At 54.7% G+C, this 16,284-nt stretch overlaps 1 protein-coding gene across 4 annotated transcripts in view; it reads right to left on the bottom strand.

Moving 5' to 3' along the window:
* Positions 1–442: 442 nt before the first annotated feature.
* Positions 443–16,284, bottom strand: part of ECE1 (endothelin converting enzyme 1) — a 104,139-nt gene continuing 88,297 nt past the window's right edge. For all 4 annotated transcript variants that reach the window (XM_070599864.1, XM_070599853.1, XM_070599859.1 and 1 more), the window contains 9 exons: positions 13,340–13,450; positions 11,980–12,078; positions 11,410–11,487; positions 9,803–9,906; positions 6,688–6,798; positions 5,927–5,994; positions 5,012–5,202; positions 4,081–4,176; positions 443–3,132 (listed from right to left, as the gene is read on the bottom strand). In XM_070599864.1, coding sequence (XP_070455965.1) covers positions 2,956–3,132; positions 4,081–4,176; positions 5,012–5,202; positions 5,927–5,994; positions 6,688–6,798; positions 9,803–9,906; positions 11,410–11,487; positions 11,980–12,078; positions 13,340–13,450 — 1,035 coding nt within the window. In that variant the 3' untranslated portion in view covers positions 443–2,955. The remainder of the gene's footprint in view (positions 3,133–4,080; positions 4,177–5,011; positions 5,203–5,926; positions 5,995–6,687; positions 6,799–9,802; positions 9,907–11,409; positions 11,488–11,979; positions 12,079–13,339; positions 13,451–16,284) is intronic.

Here is a 16,284-nt window from a genome sequence, read left to right as displayed (position 1 = left end):
AGAGAAGTCAGGAAAGAGCACTCTAGGCAGAGAAAAGAACATATGCAAAACCCAGGAGGAGGCGTGAGTCTATGTCAGGGACTCTTCCTAGAACCTCTTTGAATTTCCATACTCCTGCCTGACCCCCAAACCCCTGAGCCCTGGAAACCCTCTGCCCACACCCTTTGCTCCAAGATAAGGGAAAAATTACTTTTACCGAGAGGCCGCTTGGTGACGTGCACTGCTCTCACCAGCAGGGGGTGCGCACACGAGCACATGGATGAGGGAAGATGGGCACAGGCAGAGGAACCTCCTGGCATTTGTCAGGATCCAAGGCCTCTGCTCTGGGGAGGAGGTGCAGCCAGCCCTGACAACGCTAGGGTGGGCAGCTCTGTGCTGGCCGAGGGCCCTCCCAGATCCCCACAGACACGCCACCCTTGGAGGCCACACACTCAGTCACACGGCCCTTGGTACAAGTACTTTATTACAGTTACAATAGTGCCACACCAAAACTACAGTAGCACAGAACATAATAATACAAAAAATAGATTCCCAGCTCCAAACCCACATTCATGGACCCACAGAGAAGCCAGACCTATGCCTCTGGCTCTAAGGGGAGGGGTCTCTCGGAAGGCAGCGGCCCATCCCTCAGCCTTTTCAAAGCTCTGGAAGGGTAGGGGTAGGAGTAGCGGGGGACGCTTCCTTTGCTTCCATCCCTGCTGGGCCTGCGCCTTCCTCTCCCCGCCCCCCCTCCCCCTCCCCCTCCCCCTCCTGAAGCAGCGAGTGCAGCCTCTGTGCCCTCTGGCTGGACCCTCAGCCCTAGGACGCTTGCTTCTGGCTGGGAGGTCCCAGTATGGTGCAGACCGACACTCTGGAGGCTGTGACCCTCCACGGGGAAGGAGGGTCGGGGGAGAGCAGGCCGGGCAGGGTCCAGGACTGGGAAAGCTACCTCTATGTGGCAAGGTGCGTGTGGCGGGCTCCTGCCCCTAGCTCCTTCTCCGGCTCTGGTCCTACCTTTCCTCTGAAGAGCCACTAGGCCTGCTGCTTGGGGGACCACGGCCTTATCTGGAGCCCACCTCCACTGCCCCTGCCCCAGCTCTGGGGCTGATGTGAAGGTGGGTGAGGCAGTGGCTGAGCTGTCTGCTCCTCTCTGGCAAGGAGGAGTCTGGCTTCCTGGGTGATGCAAGTGCACTGTGGCAGTGGGGGCTGGCCGGGGGTCTGGCCTGCTGAGATGGGAGCACCATGGCGGGCATGGGCTGCTCCTGCCTCAGTCACAGGTGCCTGCTTCCCCCAGAGGACCAGAGTAGGGCTACAATTAGCTCCACCTGGGGGAGCCCCTGAACTGTGACCTCAGGGAGGGGACAACATTGCTGGTCCCCTGACAGCACAGATCAGACTGACCAGGTTGGGGGAACCTTCCCCCCACAGCCTCCCAGGGCTGAAAACATCCCCCAAGAAGAAGAGCCCATCTAGCTACAAGTATTGTCTTAATGTAACCCAAGGGGCTGAGAGTGGGACGGAGGCCAGAGAAAGCTCAGGGGCTCCTCAGACTCCTGACCTGGGTGCCGCTGACCTGCAGGCCACAGCTCCTGGGCTGCTGTGAGAGGCAGCTCTGTGGGCACTGGGAGCAGGGGGTATGGCCTTTGTTACAGTCAGGACCCTTGGAGGATTCACCGAGGAGGCCAGGGAGCCCCGGGGGTGGGGGAGTGCCTCCTTGGGGTTGAGCCCAGGGCCACAGCTTCACATAAGGCACTAGAAAACGGAGGGTGAGCTGTCGCGGTCCCGGGAGCCAGGCCCAGGCCGGGGGGCGGAGGATGGAGCCCACAGGGAGGATTTGAGCTGCGTAGGGGAGCACAGCTCTTTTCTCTTTTCTCTTTCCTCTGGCGAGAGGGTCAGCAAGGGAGACCCTGACGTGGCTGGGATGGGGGGACTGCTGCAGAGGGAGCAGGCCCCCAGGATAGACATGGGGTAGCCAAAAGAAGAGGGACGGAAAGAGGACACCCCCGGCACAGCGGAGTATATCTTCGGGGGGGGTCTCAGCCTCGCAGGGCTCCCATGGTCCGGATCCAGGGTGCTCGAGAGCCCCAGACTAGGTTTGAGGACCCTGGCCTGGCCTCTCTGCCTCAGCTATCAGTCCCCAGCAGAGACTCTGGGGATCGACCTTCCTTGCTGAGGTTCCCACTTTGGACTCTGGGGACAGACGCAGGCATGCTGAGAGGGGGTTGCCAATGAGTTTGGCATCCTCGAGCTGGCCCCTTCCCCTGCCCGGCCTCCACGCCTCTCCTCTCTGCTCCAGGTGGCGGCAGAACCAGGTGACCGGGCTGAAACTGCATATCCCAAGGACTGAGGCAGCTCTCGGGGGACCCACTCAGCGGCTGGGGACCCTGCCTCAGCCCCACCTTGCAGCAAGTGAGGACGAGAGGGGCTAAGTCAGTGGGGCTTCCCTTGTCCACAGGTCATTTAGAAAAACAGAACATAATAAATATACCAATCCTTTCCTTAAAAAAAAAAAAGTGTTTTAAATGCATTATTTCCCTGAAGATTTCCAGTGTATTCCACATGTTTAAAAAATAGTTTCCCCAAAAATATATCTTTAAAGCATTTGACACAGTGGTATTTGTGGTGTATCTGGCGCTGGATGTGGGCAGGGGGCTGTGTCCCACTGCCCTTGTCAGCGGGGGGCCCAGGCCTGGCGAACAACCAGCCTGAAACCCAAATGCCCGTTAGAGGTGACGCACGTGTGCCTGGGATGACAGGGTCTTCACAGGGGATCAAACCTCGGATTATGTTGAGAACCCACATCGCAGGCTCAGTTCCAGCTGAAAACCCTCCAGTGCCGGGAAGGGGGCCCCAGGTGGCCAAGGGGGCTAGGCGATGCCCTGGACACCGGATGGAGGCGCAGCCTTGTTGGGCGCCCCCTGGGGCTTGTCCTCGGCCCCTCCCCCTCCTCCATCCTGGCTCTTGGTGCTTCGCTCCTCACCAGACTTCACACTTGTGATGGGGGTTCATAGGGGAGCCGGGCGGGCACTGAAAGTGTTCCGAGAACTCCCTGGAGTTGGAGATGGAGCCGATGACCCGGAAGCGGGAGGGGCTGTGGGGATCGGTGATGAGGCCTTCATGGGAGCTCTCGGGCGTGCGGACGGAGCACCAGACCTTTGTGAGGGCAACAAGGGAGAGGCAAGGGTCACTGTGGGGTCCTGAGGCCGCCACATAGGCCTCATCCACAGTAGCAGGGGAATGAGGCCCCACCTGGTTCTGAGACCCTAGGGTATCAGGAGGGCCTGCTAAGTGGGTAAGGAAGAAAAGGGGGCTGGTGTGTCCCCATCCTAGCATCCACTACCAGTGTTTCTAACTGCGTTCCCGCAGCCAGAGCAGTGTCCCTGTCTGTCCCAGGCATCTGGGTTAGACTTCATCTGACCGAGGGATTCAGCCCCCAAACCAGTTTGGAAACCTCAGATTGAGTCCAGATCACTCACATCCTGGGCAGAACAAACTGCCCAATGGCCTGGTAGCTCTGGGTGCCAACAGAAGGCTATAAGCTGAATGCAGCTCAAAGGACAACCTGGGGCATCTAAAAATCTTTTCTTTTCTTTTTTTGAGGAAGACTGGCCCTGAGCTAACATCCATACCCATCTTCCTCTACTTTATATGTGGGACACCTGCTACAACATGGCTTGCCAAGCAGTGTACAGGTCTGCACCCCGGATCTGAACCGGGGAACCCTGGGCCACTGAAGCGGAATATGCGCACTTAACCGCTGCACGCCCCAACCTGGAACATGCGCAATTAACCAGGCTGGCCCCAACCTGGAGCATCTTGAATCTGAGAAATTTCCAGAACTCCAGAACCAGAAGGCCATTAGCGATCACCTTGTCCTCTCATCTACCTGATGCAGGAATCCTTTTAATAGCATTCTTCACCCTTCCTTGACTCTCTCAAGTGACAGGAAGTTCACTTTCTTACAGGGTAAATGCCCTGTGGATGGTCCAATGAGCTAGGAGGCTCCTAATTTGAGGGGAACTTGCCTTTTGGCTCTCGGGGCTCCTGGAACATCAAGATGGCAGAATTTGCCTGAGTTTGGCTTTGTCCTCATGAACTCACCTGCGCAAAGCCCAGGAAGAAGAGCTGGTTATTGGTGAGACCCAGGGTGGGCAAGGTCTGCTCAGCCCCGTTCTTCTTCACCCAGTTCTGGTAGGCCTGGGAGGGGAGAAAGCAAAGCTCAGGGGTCCCATGACACAAGAGCAGGCAGGGTGGCGACGGGGGCTAGTGTGGGAGATCTCAGAATTTCCACTCTGTCGGGGCAGGGACTGGCTTCTGGGTGTATCACCCACCCCACCTAGGTACTCAGGCCCGAACCCTAAAATTTTCTTTGATTCTTCTCTTTCAGTCAAAGCAAACAACCCCAAATCTGACCATTTCTCTCATACTTCCCATTGCTCCATCCCATCTCTTGCCTGGACAACCTCACAGTAGTTTTCTAACTAGTCTCCTTGACTCAAACTCAGAGTTGACATAGCAGCTTCACTCATCGTTAGAAAGCAGGGGCTGGCGAACTTCTCTGCCAAGGGCCCGAGGGTAAGTCTTTCAGAGGTTACACGGGCTCTGCTGCAACTACTCAGCCTGACGCTGTGGTGTGAAAGCAGCCACAATCTGGAAACAAATGGCTGCGTCCCCCCCAGACCAGTATTTGAACCCACAACTGGCTCCATGACCAGTGACCCCTCCCTTGCATCTCGGGCCCCTGCTGCCTGAATGGGTGTGGCTTCCCCTGCAAAGGTAAGAACAGGCAGGTCTTTAGGTGCGGCCAGCCCGAGGTCTCCCCTGTGGCTCTCAGTCGGGCCGGACTTGAGGGTCGAATGCCTTCTCTCCACCGAGCTGTGCGAGGTGCCTTCACAGCCACCCCCTCACCCGGTCCTCACTCCACCCATCTCACGGATGAGGAAACCAGAGCTCACGGAGCGGCCGCAGCTGGCTGCCGCGTGTCTGAGGAGCCAGACGTGGGCCCGGGGCGTGTGGGGAGGGGGCCTCTCACCCGATAGGCCGCCTTGAGGCCCCCGTTGTCGGCGATGTTCTCCCCGAGCGTGTGCCGGCCGTTCACCGGCTCCCCGTTCACGCTGTAGTTGCCGTACTGCCCCACCATGCACTCGGTCTGCTGCTTGAAGGCCTCCACGGACGAGTTCTTCCACCAGGGCCGGAGGTTCCCATCCTTGTCATACTCCCTCCCTGCAGGGTCCGAGGGAAGCGTTGGGTCAAGGGGAAGAAGAGGCAGGGCCAGGGCCAGCCGCTGCTGACTCCTCCCGGGGAGACTGGATTCAGGTGGCCGTCCACCCGTCTCCCGACCGGCACTGGGGAGCTGATGCTGGTCTGAGCGTGAAGGAGCTGGATGAATGAGCCAATCCAGGTGGCGGCAGAGGAGATGGAGGAATGCGATGCACGCTGGCCAAGGGCCTCTGCCTGGAGTCCCGCAAGGGGTATACAGAGCTGGCAGCGCCAGGGTCAGGGGACGGGCCCCGGCCTCCAAGGTCTCACCTCCTCCTTCTCAGCCTTGGGGTTTCCAAGGCAGGAGGCACTGAGGATTCTGGACATTAGCTGGTGAGGGGACTAACTTCAACTCCTCTGACTGAGGTCAGACAAGAGAAGTCTCTGGAGTAGTGGAGAAATGTACACTCCCCACTGACTACAAAAAATATCCACCCCTAAGTACTGGACACCTTCCAGGAGCAGGGTGCTCTACTGTGCCCATTGTACAGACAACAAAACAGAGGCGTGGAGAAATGATGGGACTTGCTAAAGTTCACACAATCGGCAGGTGGCTGGGCCAGGATTTGAACCCAGATCCTTCTGTCTCTAAGGCTAAGACCCTTGGACGTGAAAGGAGCAAAAGCCGAAGCAGCGGGGCCAGGAAGCTGATGGGCTCTGTCTGAAGGGGATCCCGAGGATGCTGTACCTTGATCATCAAAAGCATGAGTCAGCTCATGGCCCACGACGACACCGATGCCACCAAAGTTTAAGGCCCTGGAGGGGAAGACACAGAGGGGAAGGTGATGCCTCAAGGGGAGAGACCATCACTTCCTGGGCCTAGAGACACAGCAGAGTCCCTCAGGGCTCTGTGGGGACATAGCCGCAGCCTGAGCCTCCAGACAGGCCCCTGAAGCCAGTCAGAGTCTGGGTGAGTTGGCTGGGGTCAGCCTGGGCCCCCTGCACTGTGCTAGATGCCCCACAGACCTGCGCTGTCCTCTTCGGTCATCTCAGAAGAGTGCGGCGTTATTAACCGACTCTGTAAGTGAGCCACCCAAGGCTTGGACCGGTTCAATCACTCTGCCCAGGGGCCACACAGTCAGCAAAGAGCAGACCTGGGATTCGAATCCAGGCTCGTGTGGATTTCATTTCCCGGACAGTGTGCCACCCCCCACCACCCCAGCTGTGACTGTTCTCAAACATTGTTAGAGGGGCCTCCCCCCATAGACGGCTCTTGACTCCACAACACGCCCCAAGTTCCCAGTGTGCAGAGGAAGCACAGCGAGTGAGGACGTGGTTCCCCCTGCAGCTTCTCTGCAAGTCTCAAGCCGCCTGGGCCGGTGGGGCAGAGAGCAGTCAGTGAGACTGGCTTGATCACATGTTCAGCTGTAGGCCATAGGGCTGGGCCAGGCTGGGGGGCCGCAGAGGGTGGGGAAAGGCGATGGGGCGGCAGCTCCAGGAGCATCCTACTTGGGTGAAGAGCGGGTGTAGAACGGGGCCTGCAGGATCCCGGCCGGAAACACAATCTCGTTCTTGGTGGGCGAGTAGTAAGCGTTCACCATGGGTGGGGTCATGCTCCACCTGCAAGCAACACACACGTGAAAGGTCAGGCATGGCTTGGGGAGGCGCGTGGGGCAGCGCAGCTGGAGGCTATCAAGAGCCTTAAAAATGTGACTCCCCTTGACTCTAGGCCCAAGTGCACCCACACGCAAGAAAATCCACAGCAGCACTGTCTTTGAGAGGGGAAAACTAGAAAACACTCAAATGTCTATAAAGAAGGGATCGGTGAAATCTGATGTCACACCGCACAATGGAATCCAGAGGCTCTTACAAAGAGCAAGATGGACCACATATATTGAAAAGTCTCCACCGTCTAGGCTCAAAATGTATCAATCAGCAGTTCTTAAAGTGGGTCTGTGGACACCTGGGGAGGGGGGTCCTCAATTCCCTATCAGGGGGTCTGCACGGTCTATTTTCATAATAATGTTAACATGTTATTTGTCTTTCCCACCATGTTGATGTCTGCACTGATGGTGTAAAAGCCACAGTGGGTAAAAATGGCAGAGCCTCAGCTGAATCAGCAGTGGCACCAATTATTCTTGTGGTCACCGTGTTCTTCACCAGAAAAAAAGGTGAAGTGTCCATTGTCACTTAAGGACGTCCTTGATGACGTAGCATCATTATTAATTTCATTAAATCCAGGCCCTCAAGTATGAGTCTTTTAATATTCAGTGCGACCAAATGGGAAGGACACATAAGCACTTCGGCCTTTTTCAGGGAACATCCTTTGCCCCTGAGGGGGTGACTGACAAACTATGGCATTTCGGACTGGGGTCTCTGGCAGGCATTTTCTTGAAAATGAATAAATTGAGCTCATCACCTCAAGGGAAACAACTGACACCATTGGTTGCCAATGATAAAAATTCGAGGTTTCAAGAAAATTTGAAGTTTCAAGCAAAAAGTAAAATTCTGAAAAACTGGTATCGATCACCACAAACTGAACTATACTTTCCAACACTTAAAGACTCTTCTCAGGAGGTCAGCGGTGATATTAACAAATGTGGATTTTTTTTTTTGGATATGGTCTAATGACAGGGTCATTATTTGGAAGACACGGAAAACTCAGTGAGCCACTGTTTTCCAAATGACCAAGGCATGGTGTTACAAAATCACGCACAGGTACAAGACCCATTCAAAGGGCAAGACAGATGGAGGGATTTTAAGAGAGTAGGAAAAGTTCACGGATATGGTTTCAGATTCCACAGTGCAATGAATCTTTAAGAAATTATGCCTTGTTGAGTTTTGGTGTAGTATCAGTGAAAAATGCACAAGTATCAGAAAAGACTATTAAACTATTCCTCCATGTTACAACTGCATATCTGTATAAAGATAGTTTTGCTAAGTATTTCAAAATAACACACTGCAACAGATGGAATGCAGAAGCAGGCCTGACAATCCAGCTGTCTTCTGTTAAGTCAGACATTAAAGAGATTTGCAAAAAGTAAAACAATACCTCTCTTCTCACGAAACTTTTTTTTCTTTAAAGATTGGAGCCTGAGCTAACAACTGTTGCCTCTTTTTTTTTTTTTCCTGCTTTTTCTCCCCAAAGTCCCCCAGTACATTGTTGTATATATTGTTTTTAGTTGTGGGTCCTTCTAGTTGTGGCATGTGGGATGCCGCCTCAGCGTGGCCTGGCGAGTGGTGCCATGTCCATGCCCAGGATCCGAATCAGCAAAATCCTGGGTCACTGAAGCGGAACACGTGAACTTAACCACTCAGCCATGGGGCCAGCCCCTAAACTTTTTAAAAAAATAGTTCTTTTTCATAGAATTTGCATAAAAATTGATATAACCTCCATAAACAAAAAGCTCTTTGGGGTCCAATAATTTTTTAAGAGTGTAGAAGGGACCCTGATGGTATATAGTAAGGAAACATTTGGCCTCTCAATTATTTTTCTGGTGTGGAGGGGAAGGCCAGTGAGGAGTGGACCGAGACAGAAGGGACATTTTCTCCAAGAGCCTGGACAGTCACTCTGTCTCCTCCAGGTGTGCCCCACAGAGATGTGTTAAAAGGTGCCTGAAGCCATGGGAAGATATTGAGGAATTTAAAACATCATATTTATATTCAAATAATCATGGATATATTAATAGGAGACAAAATTTAAATGAAAAACTAAAAGACTTCAGAGAAATTCAGAAGCTGTGGCAGTACCTGTGCCCTATTTTGGAGATAAAATACTGCCTTCGTGTGCGTTTAGGGGGTACTCTGGTTGAAGACAAGAAACTTAGAAGAAACAGAGATGGTCAAACCCATGTTTTCCACGAGGGGGCGCCAGAGGCAAAGAGAAGTTGCCCTCACCTTTTGGTGAGATTTATTCCCAAACCGTTCTAAGCAGAAGGGAGCTTAGTCTGAGAACTAGTACTGGGTTGACCATTCCGGAGTTTTCTGAGGAGACTGTTGAAAAAATAGGTATCAGGTCTCACTCCAGATTATTTTGATTTAAGAGGGTCTGGGCACAGGCCAGGAAGCTGCATTTAAAACAAAAATTCCGCAGAGTTCTACTGTGCAGGGAGGTTCGGGAACCACGGCTGTCAGAAGCCCACCCAGAATCTCGCCTCTGTGGGGGAACTGTGTCTGAGAACCCGCCACTCCTGTCAGTGCGGAATTACGGGAAACCAGCCGGGGGCCCCCTCCGTGCCAGACACTTCCCAGAAGTTCTCGCACTGGACTGTCACAGCCACCCACGAACCGGCTCCTCCCATCCCATCCGCAGATAAGGACGCAAAGGCTTCGGAGGTTGAATCGGCAGAGCTGGATTGATGCCAGGTCTGCTCGACTCTAGAGGCCAGACCACTCTGCCCGAGGGCTGGGTGCCGGGGCAAACAGACTCGAGCTGATCCCAGCTCCTGGCTGGGCAACACTTTCTTGGTCTTTGGTTTCCTCATCTGAAAAGTGGGATAACAACAGGACCCACTCCTCAGGGGCCCTTCTGACAGTTACATCCGGCACGTGGTCAGCGGTGCGGCGCCGGCGAGCTCAGCCCTGAGCGTCCCCACGTGCCTTCCTCGCGAGGCCCGGGACTCACTGATCTCTGTTGGGAGCTTTCCGGAGCTGGTCGGCAGTGACTCTCCAGGAGAAGTTGAAAAACCGCATGGCGTTCTCGAAGTAGAGGTCCGGAACCGCGGTGTACTGGACAAGAAAGAGCAAAGTCCAGGATCAGGGCCCGTGCAGGCGGGAGGCACCTTGGATCCTCGAGTGCAAACCCCTTCTTCTAAAACTGAGCGAACCAAGACCCCGCAGGTTAAAGGTCTGGTCCGCGGGTCAGAGGCTGGAATGGAGGGCTCGGGGCTGCAGGTTTGGCTCCTCCCTAGGTCCTCACCCTGCGGGGGCCTGGCACCCTCTCCCCTTCAAAGACATGCTAAGAGCCTCCGCCGCCCAACACCCACAGTGTCACAGGGCTGCACGGACCTCAGGCAGGAACTATCTCCAGCAGAACCTTCTGTGATGACGGACATGCTATGCCTGTGTTGTCCACTATGGTAGACACCAGCCCCATGGGGCTACTGAGTATTTCAAATGTGGATAGTGTGACTCTCAGTTTAAAGTAATTTTAATTTAGAAATTAATTAGTTAAATAGCCATCTAAGGCTTGTAGCTACCACACGGGACAGCACAGATCTCATAAATCAAGGCGGGACCTATCTCTGAAACATCCGGGGACAGGCCTCATTGCACATCACCACCCACTCCGCCCAGCCCTTTGGTTCTTCTCAGGTGCAAGGTTCTCCCTTAGATCCACTCAAGACCTTTCTGGCTTCTCGTCAGGGCTCTGGGAGAACGCTGGGCCCTCGGGGACAGGACTCTGATCCTGTGGGCTCTGCTGGGCTTCCTCCAGGAGCCCCTGGTCTACATCATGACACCCTGGGGCATCTTAAATGATTCTCAAGGAAAAAGGCTGCAGTATGTGTCCCATATTCTCAAGTAATTTTAATATTCTTAGGTTTTAAATATAACCATAATGAGAGGTTATTATAAAATGCCTGAATTCACAAATTTCTATCACAAGAAGATGTGAAACTTTACCTTTGGGGGCAGAAGCACAATCCATTTAAAACTGATTTGCCAAGAGCCCTACCCCCAGGGATGTACCAAGCACCCCTGCTGCCTAATGAAGCTGAAACTCGCATCTAGGATTCACGCCTCCTCCTCTTTTCCATCAGCATTTCGAGGTGCAAATGCGAAGGTTTCTCCGGGACGGTGAGGGAGGCGTCTGGGGGTAGGAGGCGACTCTGGGGGCTGGGAAGGAGGCGGTGGCATGAGGGGCTCTACTCTTTACTGCACCCCTGATGTTTTAGGGGCGCCAGTTCTCTCCGCACCTGCTAGGATTGGTTACCTCCATCATCTCCCACTCATAACGGAGCTGACCACTTCCAACGGGGCATGTTGCTGGTACCGACTGCCGGTGGCTCCAGGGAGGCAGAGGCCTCCAGCTGGCCCGGGAGAGGAAGGAGCAGCAAACAGCTTCCTCGTGCCTGATCCACCCCCAAACCCCACACCACAGCATCTCAAGATGTCTCGACAGTTATGGTGCCTCTGGCATCCCATCTGGTCCCAATCTGCCTTTGTCCTTTCCCAGGTGGGGACCCCCATGGGCATTGGGGAATGCAAGGGGGCAGGGTGGGAGCCACTCACGTCGTTGAACACTTTGTCAAGCTCCTTGGGGTCCATGATAAAGTTGGGATAGCCTATCATGTTGTAGATTGCATCCGCCTGGACAAAAGAGACACAGAGGACGGTGAGCACCCAGCAAGGGTGGCAGGGCTGGCCCCAGCTCTGTGCGTGCCGGGCTCAGGCTCTGCGCCAAAGGGAAACATGGCCAGGCTCCTCCCACCTCACGGCTTTCACATCTTTCTGGAAAGATTCCTCTCTTGCACTGCTTATCCTTTGGCTCCCTGCTTAAATGTCACTTCCCAAGGGAAGCCTTCTCTGGCCACCACCCCACTGGGCTGCACCAGATCCTTCGTCACGTCTCCCTGCACCTGCCCTCACACACTTAGCACGGTTTGCTTTCACACAGTCATTAACACGATCCTGTGTTCAAGGCCGTTCCTCCATCCTGCCGGACTGTCCGCCCCCTGAAGGCAGGACAGCATCCTTGCTGTGCTCACCACATATAACTAGCCTCTCCCTCATCCACCCTCCTCCATCTGTGGCTGCTGCCTCTGTGCTCAGCCACCCCCTTCAGTCCCTGGCGAGCCTCACCTTCTCCTTGGCTGACTTCCGAGTGTCTTCATCCATCCACTTCAGGGTGCTCAGGCTCTCCTCAAACGCCTTCTTGATCTCCAGGATGATCTCGCTAGCCTGAGGGGACAGAGGCTGACAGTCAGGTCGGGGCACTGGACCTGCCTAAATGCACTGGGCGCCCCGTGCAGAAAGATAACGCCAGGCCAGCGGCTGAGCTCAGGTCCTGGCTCAAAGCCTCAGGCCCCCAGGTGCAGACTAAGAAGGGGAGTCCCAGCCAGGCTCTCCCAGCCTGGTCCTCAGACCACTCACGCCCTGCAGGCCAAGCCTGGACTTCCGTAAACAGGGCTCATGGGCAAATACACTTAGGACAAGCTTTGGGAACGTCGGAAAAACCTATTCCCTGCGGCCTTTTCAGAGCCTTTATGTGTAACACGTGCTACAATTTTTTCCCAAAAGAACTAGAATACATAGCCTTTCCCAGACTTAGCGAGCCACAGAATTCCTTTTTGATGGAATGGCTTTAAAATCCAGAGAACTGGAGTTCTGAGGAGCAGTCTCCGAAATGCTCTGCTCAGGCTGGACATGAACAGCTGCTCTCAAGGGCAGTAATATCACGGCAGACCTGGAGGCCGAAGATTCGAGAGCCAGGGACGGTGGAATCACGCAGCAGAAAGAGCACAGGGGCTGGCGGCCGGCAGAACTCAACTCAGATTCTGCATCAGCCGCTAACAGGCAAGTCTCACGACAGATGTGAGTCTTGGTTTGCTAACTTCCACTGCAGATACTACGTATAGAATATTAGTAATAAACACTGTAACAATATAACAGCTACCATTTATCGGGCCCTTGTTTTGTGCCAGGCGCTCTTTATGTGTAGTATCTCATTTAATCTCCTGCTGCGGGATGGAGCTTCCACCTCTACGTTATGGGGGAGGTGAGAATATTGTCCCAAGTCACCAAACCGGGAAGTGGTTGAAGCCTGGCTGTCTCCACGGGCTTAGCATGATGTTCCTCTGCCCGTCCAGAATAAACCTGTCATCCACGGGGTAGGAAAAAATGTCACCCTCTAGGCCAGAGCTGCTCTGCCAACATGGTCTTGCCGGGTCCTTCACCTCCTTGAGGCGGAGATGGCTGAAATAACCTTGCCGGGCTGTGGTGAGGATTAAACGGGAACAGACAGAGTGCCTGGCACTCAACAGTAGCTGTTCCGAGTAACTCACGTTATCCAAGGCTTTAGAAAAACGGACCTCTGAGTTGAGGCTGGAGCCTGGCCCGGAGGAGGGAAAGTCCAGCGCAGACCAGAGTGTGGGCTGTCAAGTTCACAAGGGGCCATCGTGGGCACAAGGTCACAGCCTATGTCCACAGGGGAGGCACTTACTATGTTTTTGCTGTCCTCAGCGAAGGTGGCTTTGACAAACATGGGGCCCAGGGCAAAGCCCAGGTTGTTTTCTGTGTCACTCACGCAAAACTTCCAGCGAGGAAGACAGGTCTGGAAACAAGCGAGAGGGTTACTCAGCCCTGTCCTTCCCGACCCCTGTCAGTCTGGGAGGTGGCACCAGCTGGCGCCCGGGCTCCCTTCCAGAACTTCAGGGAGACCTTTCCTGACCCAGTGGAAGTTATTTTAGGCAGTGGACCAAGAGGCCATGGAATATCGCTCATCACCGCCATCAACTATTTCCTGAATGCCAGGCTCTGTGCACAGCACTTCACAAACAGTATCCTATGGAGCCATCACAATGAGCCTGTGAGGCCGGGATGACGGGCCCTGACAGATGAGGAAACGGGGACAGCCCGGGGAAGTCACTGGTGCAGGGGCCCAGAGTGACCAGAGCTCAGCCATGCCTGACCCCACACCCTCTGCTCCCACCCCAACCTTGTCAGGCCTCCTAGAGGAGGCTAAGAAGCCTGGTGGCAAAGAACCTTGGGAAGTTGCCTTGTCTACCCCCGAGCAACAGGAAAACCTTCAGAGGGCCAGGACCCCAACCCCATTTAAAGTCTCCTGGAAAAAGAACTACCACGGCGACACTGCGGGACTTTGCCGCCTTTGTCCGTCCCTGGTCTCACCCTCCAGCCCCTTAGCCCCTAGGACGCCTCTGTGCGAGCTGGAGACAGGCGCCCCGTGGGGCTGCAGCCTCCCAGAGGCAAGCACCCCAGCTAGTTTCAGCCCCAGACAGCTCGCCGTGGACAGTACGTGTGACCACCAGTGCAGGCCCTGCTCACGGAAATGCCTCGTGCTGCAGAGGAAGCCCAGCCCTTAACCCTGCGGAACAGGTGGTAAACCCCCTGCGGCAGAGGGCAGCCCGCTTCGCAACAGCCCTCCATGGAAACACCCAAATGCCCGTCAATGGGCAGACGGATACACAACGGGGGTTTTTTTGAGGAAGATTAGCCCTGACCTAACATCTGCTGCCAATCCTCCTCTTTTTGCTGAGGAAGACTGGCCCTGAGCTAACATCCCTGCCCATCTTCCTCTACTTTATATGTGGGATGCCTACCACAGCATGACTTGCCAAGCGGTGCCATGTCTGCACCTGGGATCCGAATCGGCGAACCCCGGGCCGCTTAAGCAGAACATGCAAACTTAACTGCTGCGCCACCGGGCCGGCCCCAAAATGGGGTATTTTTATACAACAGCACACCACTTGACAACAAAAAGGAAAGAAAGCCTGACATCCGCAACATGGATGGATTTCGCAGACATTATGTTGAGCAAGAGAAGCCTGACACAAACGAGCACATGGCGTATGATCTGTCTACTCCCATCCACACCCACCTCGGGGGGCAGGGTAGGGGCCCGGTGGGAGAGCAGCACGAGGAACCTCCCGCTCAGAGGATGCTGGGTAAATAGGGGATGGAAATGTTCTCTGTCTTGATGGGGTCGTGGTTATACGGCGATTTCATTTGTCAAATCTCACTGAACTGTGTACTTAACGTACACGTTTATCGTATGTAAACTGCACCTTAAAAACATTTCTTCCAGGCAAGAAGGCAGAAAGGGAGAAGGAAAGGCACTCAGCCTTCTCTAGCTAGTTGCTCACGTTCTTTTAAGCTTCCCACCATGTGTCCACTTGAATACCCTCCCCTTCCCCCGACCCCACCCGCCCTTCCTCAGCTGTGAAGCCTGCGGCTGGACACAGGCTGCACCGGGATCTGGAGAGGCCGACCCGGCAGAAGGTCAGGACCGGGGGATTCTAACCCCTGGGCCCCATGGCGGCTCCAGCCTGTGAGGCCGGATCATGGACCGATCCTTCTTCATTGTCTTCCCAGGAGATTCTCTGGACAAACCCATTCGTTCACACATGCGTTCATTAATTCATGAATCCAGTGCTCTGAGCAGCTCCTCTGCACCCTGACTGTGCGAGGGCTTCAGAATCTAGAGACGAATGGTACGCGGGCCTCACTCTCAAACGGCTCCGTAGGGGAAGCCCAGAACGCACAGCGGGAGAGGTGGACACGTAACAGCAATGGCAGCCATAGTGGCACATGTTTATTGAGCGTGTGATGGGCCCTCTCCCATGGAATCCTCCTGATAACCCTACGAGGCAGGGACTCTCATGCTTCTTTTTGCAGATAAAGAAACTGAGGCACTGAGCAGTTAAAGCACTTGCCCAAAGGGATCACCCAGAGAGTAAGTGGCTGAGGTGGGATCTGAACCCAGGAAGTTGGAATCCACTGTCTTCCCTCCAAAAGGCCACCCTCGCTGCCTCCAAGTCATGAAGTCCCTGCAGGGGCTACAGGACGACGAGAAAGTCCGAGCAAGAAGCAAGCATCAGGGAGCACTCCTCTCAGGGCTGAGCTATGAGCCAAGGCGGGGACAAGGAGTAGGTGGCCGGCCAGCCTCGTCCACCCTGCACTGGCCGTATTTTTCCCTCTTCTTCACTGTCACACAAGGAGCTCTAAGATCAGAGTGGGGGAGAGGGGTTTCCCAGCGGAGGCGCCGTCCTCCCCTGGGAACTCTCAAATCGTAAATGGATGGTAACTGACGACCAGTGGCTGGCGTGGCGCGCTGCAGCCCTTAGAACAGACTTTGCGGGGTCCCCTCGTGTAATCCAAGATGACCCTCCGGTAAGCAGGGCAGGGATTAGTTACCCCTTTTTACAGACGGGAAGACTGAGTCCCCTGCTCCCATTAAGTGACTTGCCCAAGGCTGGGTGCTTAGAAGAAGCATTTCAAACTCAGATCTTCTGACCCAAAATTCCATGCTGTTTCCGTAAGTTACGTTCCCTCCCTACAAGGATGGGCAACTGGATGCCCTGCTCAGCTTGACAAACTAAAAGTCTTTTCCCGAATGGAGGCCATTCCCAAAGGTCCTCTGAGATGAGG

This window comes from Equus przewalskii, chromosome 2 (assembly GCF_037783145.1).
Source record: "Equus przewalskii isolate Varuska chromosome 2, EquPr2, whole genome shotgun sequence".
NCBI classification, from domain to species: Eukaryota; Metazoa; Chordata; class Mammalia; order Perissodactyla; family Equidae; genus Equus; species Equus przewalskii.
The sequence above is the reverse complement of the archived record's forward strand: the minus strand, read 5'-3'. Positions and strand labels throughout refer to the sequence as shown.